The sequence below is a fragment of the Nerophis lumbriciformis genome, linkage group LG04 (genome assembly GCF_033978685.3).
Source record: "Nerophis lumbriciformis linkage group LG04, RoL_Nlum_v2.1, whole genome shotgun sequence".
Taxonomy (NCBI): Eukaryota; Metazoa; Chordata; class Actinopteri; order Syngnathiformes; family Syngnathidae; genus Nerophis; species Nerophis lumbriciformis.
The window spans coordinates 20,972,125-20,981,586 of record NC_084551.2 but is presented as its reverse complement, the minus strand read 5'-3'; the positions used below and the strand labels follow the sequence as shown (position 1 = coordinate 20,981,586).

Sequence of the window (9,462 nt, the reverse complement as noted above, 5' to 3'; positions counted from 1 at the left end):
CTAATTTCAATAAATTCTTTGGCCCCTTACAAATGGTTTTGTCCACACCGTGGTTCGTTCCTCCCGCCATTTGTCTTCCTCATGGCAATTGAGCAAACTTCAATGGGGTTCAAACGCTCTGCAAATAGCACAAGTCCGGACATCAGAAAATAGTTGGGAAAGAGGCCAGGAGTAGGAGCAGCAGAGCAGGGGCCCACAACATCAAAAACATTTTAGTGAGAGAGTAAAACTAACGAGGGTTGACACAATTAGCCTATTTGTTCATGTCTAACACTTGTCGGCCACACTACACTATGGAGTCAGAGAAGTCGCCAGTTTATTGTAAAGCGACAGTGGGGCTGTGTGTTTCACACTTATCACTGTCCAACGGCTGCATTGAATTGTATTATATCACATTGATGTTCTAATAATTACTGAATACCTTCGTCAGAAGCCCATTATTAATAATTATGATATTATGACAAAGCCGACAATTGGACTTTAAAGACCTCATCAGCAAATATGTTATAAAAAAGTCTTTCTGATGAGACTTACAGTGAACAAACAAGCCGATTTAAACTTTAAATGAGATCAGATGAGGTCTGTTTTTGTTTTTCATATGTTTTATAACAATGTATTCCATGTGCTCTATGATTTACTTGCACAATTAAGTTAAATGCTACATATTTACCTGTAGACTATCTTGAGCATTTATTTTGTTTTGCATATCAGTGCTTGATCATTAAATACAATAAAATACCCACTAGCAATTTGTTGAGAATTTAAAATGTATTTGCAATTAGCGTGAAAACATGTTGCAAATCAGTGAAATGAGAATAACACAACTATCATAATAATCTGACTTGTTAAGTCGTTAATCGTAAAAAAAGGAAACAAATTGGGTGTTTTACACCAGGCACCGCCAAGAACACTGAAAAACAACACAATTGAAGGTGGGAATGAATGGGGGAGATGGGCCCACATCAATATTTTTTCAGGGGGCTCAGAATTCCTAGGAACGGCCCTGGGTACACCTACCACTCTGGTGGAGAGTATTTCGCCATGCGAACAATAGTTGGCATGCTAGAAAATTAACACAAAGTATCAATATTCATGACTTTCAGTTTTTTACCAACAAAACTGGCTAAATGTTTTATCATGCTAACAATTACTATGCTAGCAAGATAAAACCAAGTAACAATATCAATGACTTTTAGTTTTTTACCCACACAACTGGATCCAAGGCTTCATGCTAACATTTGTGATATCTTAGCACTTTTAGTTTTATACCTATAACATTGGCTACAATTCTATCATGTTAACACTTAGTATGCTCGCAACATAACACAAGTAGCAATATGTATGTTTTTTAGTTTTATATTTAAAAAATTGGCTAAAATTCCCCACTGCTTACACTCACATAAACAAATTAGCACTGGGCAACAATATCAATGACTTTTTACCCCACGTGCTAACATACTCCCCGAACTGCTCATTTAGCATGCTAGAATTGTAATTATAATTATACTTCCTGTTTGCAACCTCAAAACAGATTCATGGAATGGAGTTGGAATTTTGGAGACATTGTCAATTCAATATTGGTTTATTTTCTACTTGTCGTGTACACTGAGCGGATATAGGCAATGGGTTAATTGCTTTTCATAATAAAAACTCAAAGGGTAATCTTGTACATGTATTAAACAAATAGTGGAAGGCATAAATAACAAACTTCAAATGTGTTAAAAAATTAAAAAAAAAAAAATACACTCACCAACCACATCAGGAATTAATACCAAACAATGGCTGCATTAACAAGTTCTGTCTTTACACGATAATGTTCAATTATGAAGCTGGTGGTTGTAGTTTACAGTAGTGTAGGTAAACTAATACAAATAACTACCCGGTGAGTAAAAAGCACTTTGCATATATTTAAGTGCAGTATATGTCACTAATAGTATTAAAACAAACTAAGAATTATCATCTTTCTAAAATATTCATTACAGCCCTTTTTTGGAAAATAGATGTACCTAATGACTCAAATGATTGTGTCTCCTTTGGCATTAGATTTGTTCTCCTTGTTAAGCCTCTTGTTGACTCCACTGAAGTACTTCTCTCTGAAGCCGTTGTGTCCCTGGTAGGGGCAGAAGCGAGGGTCCGCCTGGCTGTCTAGATCCTGTGAAGAAACAAACAGACTTTTAGGCTGCCTGATTGCCTCTCACATTTGTCATTTGAGTTATAAAGAATAGAGTACATGGATCAAACTCCATGCCCACTGCAATTATATCTAACCTCCCCAAAGGTAAAATAGTTCAAAATAAAAAGTGGTACTACAATATGAAGAAAGTATGTGTATGTTGTAGGGCTGGGCGATATATCAATATATGTTTAAACAAGATATGAATTAAGAAAATATCGATATAATTTATTTCACGTTCAAATGACCAAACGCCGCTTATTTGTTGTGTTCCTTGGGCTACAAAACCCCTCCCCTTCCTCTTTCCAAGACATGCTTGCACATATAAGAACATCCATGATTGGTTGGTTGTTTACAATGATGAGTCACGATTGGTTGAGATTAAGGCAAAACATTATGGGCAGGTCATGGAACCAGAAAGGGAAATCACAACAGACATCCCAAATGACGACAACAGAGTCGTAGTAGAACAGAGGGAATATTCAAGTGGGCGATTTATATATTAAAAAAACTAGTGGAGGATGGCAGAGGGATTCTCTTCTTTTAGCAATGTAGAGGACGTCCAGGAAACCCACAATGCGTCTACTTATCCACATTTGGACAAATGTATGCGTCTGGATAAAACATTCATTTGAGTTTTTTACCATGTAAACCCAAATCAAAACTGTTCTCGAGTTGCCAAGCCGGGCATATTTCGCACGAGAAATGCTGCCAAAAATGTATACCAAAGTGAGGAAGATCATAGCCACACAATTAAGTCAAGTCACTTGCTTGGCGCTGACCAGAACCGTACATGTGTGACAGTCCATTACATCGTCGACTGGGAATTAAAAAGTGCCTGCAAATTAATTTTTTATCTGAGTTTGATACATGTTGTATTATTTGCACAGCTATGTTATTTACTTTACGTAGAAATAATATTTTTCTATTTTATTTGTTATGTAATTCTGTGCTCCTTAAAAAGTTTCTTTTCTGTACTGTTAATACCCATTTTGACTAACTGGGTTAATAAAAGTGCCACTGACTGTTTACAGTACAGTTGTCACTCACTTCAATTTCAGTGAATTTCGCTCAAAAATTAATATCTTTATATGTATACTTTCACTGGAAAATATATTGACATATATATCGAATATCGAGTTTAAGTAAAAATATATCAAGATATACTTTTTCGTCCATATCGCCCAGCCCGAGTATGTTGTATTTTTTTTTGATTGATTGAGAAGTTTGACATCTTAAAGAATTGAATCCATGTAATGCTTTAAAAAGGCAAATGGATGGCACAAAAATCCAAAAGGCTTGTTTCCATTGTGGTCTCACATTTTAAATTATGATCAACATGCTGATTTATGTCAGCCATGTCTGACCAGTTGCAGATGCTTTCAGACAAACAGTGTTGGTTGTAAGGTAGCCACAAGAGAAGAGAGAGATGAATTGAATACGTTGAGTGGAAGCGATGACTCAAATTGCTGGGTCTGTAAATCGTCAACACCTTCCTTTTTTCCTCCTCACTAATGTAGCTATGCAATGCAGAAATCAAATTTCATGCCCCCAAGGCCTTACACATGTTCATACATAAAAGATGTATACATGAAAATCACTATTACAACAACTGAACAACAAGGTTGCTGGCAGCAACATGCGGTATGTTTTTGTCAGTTGCAAGTAAGCCTGGGGTGTTTACAAATGTTGGTTTCTCATTAGTATTTTTACCATTATATTTAGAAGGTCAGTAGCTTAACTATCGTAAATTATTAAACAAAAAAATAGAGTGTCAAGCTGTTAGCAAAAATGTTGAAAAAACTGGGTCAGGTGGTTTGTTTTGTTGTCTTTTTGTTGCCATCACTTTCCAACAAATTTGGCACACTGGCTCATTTGTCCATGTTAAAGGCTCATCTTTCTCATTCGACTCAAACTAAATATTCCCACACAAGATAATTGGCTTTGCAATTATAGTTTTCCCTCCTAATTGTGTCACATTGCGCAGCTTCTCACTAACAAGTCGTGACAAGCGAGGTTCAGAGTGAACCCTCTTGCAAAGTGAGAGACAACAAAATAACACACACGGCTATTTTTAATTGATTTATTCACTATCAGCTGAGGTCTGGTTAAAAGTGGAACTTAACTCAGGGTACTGGTAATCAACAACAAAATCAACAAAAACATACCCAGAATATTTGTTTTATCATGCTTTGGAATGGCCAGTCAGAGCCCAGACCAAAATTTGTGAGTAAAAAATCTCCACTTGTGTTAATCATTATAATGGCTGCGTGTTAAGTCATTTTCAATGGTTAGTAACTATAAACAGTACCGGTATACATGGTAATCTGTATAGACTACTTGAAAATATATTGTCTCTTGATATTAGGGCTGTGTTTAATTAAAGTTTAATTTTAATTTTTAATTTTATTTTGTACATTTAAAACACTTCCTGTAATGGTAGTTCTTTGTTCAAAATGTTGCATAGATTATGTTTTAGAGACCATCGTCAAGCCGCTTTCTCCTCAGAATGTGCCGTTTTGTGGGCTGTCTTATTTACGTACCAACGCCTTCCTCCAGGCTAAACCCCCTTCAGCTGTGTCTCTACTCCGTCACCCATGTTGTAGTTTTTAGTCCCTACATATGGAGTCTACTAACAAATATGATCCTTTTTATTACAAATAACAACAGCGGAGGATGTACGAGCCAGTCTGCCCCAAAACAAGAGGATAGAAAACAATTATTGATTGACTACAACTGATTACAAATTATGGACTCACGTGAACCTCTACCACATAAGTAGATATGAGCTGATTTAACTAAGGCAAAAAAAACATCACTAAAGTATCAAATTCCAAACAGCTTGTTTCATATTTTTAGGACCTATGGGGAACTTAAATGCAGAAACACAGGTACCAACAGATAATAAATGTTGGTTTTGCATAATATGACCTCTTTAAAAGTCTGCAAGAAACATGAGTGGTACACCTAGATTGTGCTACGGGTGACGTGGCGATAAGAGCGGGGTGCCGACATAGTTTGCTCAAAGATGAGAGAGAAAGAGAGCAAATGGCCCAAAAGTTTTGCCATCATTCAAAAGTAAAAAAGACAGACATCGTGGTGAAATGTTTGCACTGTCAAAAAGAGTTGGCATTTCACAATATCAGTACATCAATGATACAGCACATTAACAAAATGATCCTGCATAATAAGAGCAGCAAACTAGCAGAAACAAGGTGAACGTCTATTTAGGTAGCTATTGCTCGCTCACCTGTATGGTATAACAAATGTTTTATTTGTGTTTTATCTACAGTTTGAATGTAAATGCTAACAAGTTGTTTGTCCAAAAATCTAACCTTTTATACTCAAATTAATACATTTGAAATATGTATGTGTTAAATACATTGTGAATTAATTTATCATACTTTATCGGATAGTTTAAATTGGTTCTTTCTTTATTGTGGTTTTAGGTTATACTGTTGTTTTACCCTTTTGACCTTTTTAAATGTAAGTAATATACCGTGATGCTATAAAAGTCAATGTTATGTGCATTTGGAAGAAGGAAAAATAAAAGCCTTCAGAAAAATCCCTATTATAACTACTTTCCCAAAAAGACGCATTGAGACTAAAATATTTTTTTTTATTTGATTACTCGATTATTTGACTACTCTGCAAAATTAATCAATTACTCGATGACTAAACTAATTGATTGCTGCTGCCCTACATTATACTGGAAACATTGTTGGTGAAGTGTGAGGGAGATTTTAGTAACATTTTGCATTTTTATGACAATAAAATATGATATGTAGAGAGATTATTTTCTTTATGCCAGAAGGAAATAAAAGAGGCCAGCGCAGAGCGTGCACATGCACTGACATGTACATGATGACTCATGTGGTTACTTATCAAAGGAAAGTGTATGCACAGCAAAGACAGGCAGTAATACAAGTGCTCCCAATTTACATGAACTGTGTCATATCTTTGTGACTGAGCATGCTCTCACACACTGTAATGAACACACACGTTGTTACTGTGCATGTGTTCCTGTAATGTATAATAACAAAACATAACTTACAACAGCATGCTCCCAAATGTCCTTACTTTAATTGATGCAAACACAATTCCATTATCAGGTAAACTTTTAAGTTACACGGGGAGACAATATGCTTGACGTTTTCTCAACACATCAACATCAGGTTTCCAACAGAACATCCATGCACACATTGTACACAAGCTCAGTCATTTAGATTCCTATATGAGTGGAGTCTTCATGCACACATATGTAAATAAGTGCCCTCCTAAAACACACCTTGGGTTCTTTGACCTTCTCCATGGTGATCAGGCGGCGGGATGTGTGGCTTGATAGCGTCTGCTCACAGTTGCTAATGAGCCGCAGACATGGATGAAGGGAAACCATCTCCTCACAGTATCTGCAAGTATATATCAGTGTCCAATTACAAGCAGAGGCTGAAAAGACACTAAAATATGAAATAAATTATAATTGTTATTATATATTTAGGGTTGCGCTACATAGACAATATAAATTATATAAATTAGGCAGACGATAATTTTAATCCATCCATTCATCCATTTTTTACCGCATGTCCCTACTATCATTATATCGTGACATTTTTATTTTAAAGTTATATCCTGATAATGCATGTTGATGGCATTCTAGCTGTGTCCCACAAATTTGACAGCAACAAGCAAACAAACATGTCCTTAACGCAATGTAGCATTCTCACTAGCGGCTAACGCCTCTTCACAATGCAAAGTCACTTCCAAGTCAGCAATCCTTGCCTCCATAGCGGCAAATACACGGTTTCTTACTGGAGAATGAGTAATAGCTAAACATGACACACTACACACTAAAAGAGAATATGCTAGCCGCTAACCGCAAGCTACAGCTCTTGAATCATGTTAACAAAAGTGGGCAGATCGATACAAATATCAACAGTAATGATACCAGGTGTAGTGTTAGTATATGGTCGATACGACAGTGGTTAGATCAATAGTTTTCATAATCAAAAAAAATTGGCTGTTGTTGTTATGGTTTACAAACTCAGGAAACAAATCTCTGGACACAGGAGGACTTTAAATGCAAAAACTAATGATTTAAATCAGAGCCAATAATAGGAAGTAATGTAATTGATATTGTTCAATCAATAAATAAATCAAACTTTATTTGTGTAGCACTTTTCAATCATAAAATGTAGCATAAGTTGCTTTACATTTAAAAACATTTGAAAACCAGTGCCTCCCACCCTCATTACATAATCCAAGGTTAAAAGAGCTACCTCCAACCAAACCCCATTTTCTTTCTACCACACACATGCACACATAATAAAAGTCATGTAAAAACATATGTCACTGAGCACGGAAGAACCAGGTGAGAAAACACTACGGTATCTTAAGGAGCTCAGTGCACCAGGAGATGCATGATGAAGGGCCACGACCGCACCGACCCTGATCCAGGGCACACAGCAAGGCACCATGGAGTCCTTTCACCGAGGAACCTATGAGCCAGAGCCACAGCAGCTGTGGCACATCAGAGCTCCCAGTGCACAGGGCACCCGCTGAGAAAATGCTGCACATAACTTTACAACTAAAATATATTAAAATTATAAAATAAACATCCATCCATCCATCCATTAATATATTAATATGATACAATATAATTAGTGAAATTAATATTACATATATATGTAGTTGAAAAATAAATAAAAGTAATTAAATTGGTATGTGGTAAATAAAAGCTAATAAATACTAGATATAGAGAGTTATACAGATAATACAAATTATAAGATTAATAACAATATTAGATAAACACCAAGTTAAAAAGGTGGGTCTTGAGCTTATTTTAAAAAATCAGAACATTCTCTGCAGCGCTGAGGAACTCCGGCAGGCTGTTCTACAAAAGGGGGGCGTAATAATGTAAAGACGCCTCCCCGTGGGTATGGGTCCGGATTTATGGAATACTTAGGAGGACGGAACCGAAAGACCTCAGGGACTGCGAGGGCTCATATGATAAAAGTGACTCGGAAAGATTAGAAGGCCTGAGACTACTAAGTCATTTAAAAACCAGTAAAATAATCTTAAAATCGATTCTGAAACACACAATGCAGTGATTTTAAAACCAGTGTAATATGGGCTCGCTTTCTGGTCCTTGTTAGCCCGTCCTCGTTGAGTTTTGTACTAGTTACACCTAAAACTAATATAAAGTATCCAAACAACAGAAGATAAAGGCATATTACATTTTAACAGAGGTGTAGCTACAACCATGTTATAAGAAGAAGTAACCAACTATCAACAGTAAATTAACAGGGCGATTAATAATAGTTTTGAGAAAATAATACAACCGGAATGAGACAACATTTTACCACATACAGTCGTGGTCAAAAGTTTACATACACTTGTAAAGAACATAATGTCATGGCTGTCTTGAGTTTCCAATAATTTCTACAACTCTTATTTTTTTGTGATAGAGTGATTGGAGCACATACTTGTTTGTCACAAAAAACATTCATGAAGTTTGGTTCTTTTATAAATGTATTATGGCTCTACTGAAAATGTGACCAAATCTGCTGGGTCAAAAGTATACATACAGCAATGTTAATATTTGGTTACATGTCCCTTGGCAAGTTTCACTGCAATAAGGCGCTTTTGGTAGCCATCCACATGCTTCAGGCAAGCTTCTGGTTGCATTTTTGACCACTCCTCTTGACACAATTGGTGCAGTTCAGCTAAATGTGTTGGTTTTCTGTCATGGACTTGTTTCGTCAGCATTGTCCACACATTTAAGTCTGGATTTTGGGAAGGCCATTCTAAAACCTTAATTCTAGCCTGATTTAGCCATTCCTTTACCACTTTTGACGTGTGTTTGGGGTCATAGTCCTCTTGGAATACCCAACTGCGCCCAAGACCCAACCTCTGGGCTGATGATTTTAGGTTATCCTGAAGAATTTGGAGGTAAACCTCCTTTATCATTGTCCCATTTACTCTCTGTAAAGCACCAGTTCCTTTTGCAGCGAAACAGACCCAGAGCATAATACTACCACCACCATGCTTGACGGTATGAATGGTGTTCCTGGGATTAAAGGCCTCACCTTTTCTCCTCCAAACATATTGCTGGGTATTATGGCCAAACAGCTACATTTTTGTTTCATCTGACGACAGAACTTTCTTCCAGAAGGTCTTATCTTTGTCCATGTGATGTCAGATGAAACAAAAATGTTTTTTGTGACAAACAAGTATGTGCTCCAATCACCCTATCCTTTTTTTTTTTTTTAAGTTGTAGAAATTATTGGAAA

General features: G+C 36.4%; 1 protein-coding gene across 3 annotated transcripts in view; it reads right to left on the bottom strand.

Annotated features, from left to right (window-relative positions):
- Window positions 1–1,570: 1,570 nt before the first annotated feature.
- Window positions 1,571–9,462, bottom strand: part of trmt11 (tRNA methyltransferase 11 homolog) — a 34,607-nt gene continuing 26,715 nt past the window's right edge. For all 3 annotated transcript variants that reach the window (XM_061950431.1, XM_061950439.1, XM_072912979.1), the window contains 2 exons: window positions 6,462–6,582; window positions 1,571–2,152 (listed from right to left, as the gene is read on the bottom strand). In XM_061950431.1, the coding sequence (XP_061806415.1) occupies window positions 2,015–2,152; window positions 6,462–6,582 (259 nt within the window). In that variant the 3' untranslated portion in view covers window positions 1,571–2,014. The remainder of the gene's footprint in view (window positions 2,153–6,461; window positions 6,583–9,462) is intronic.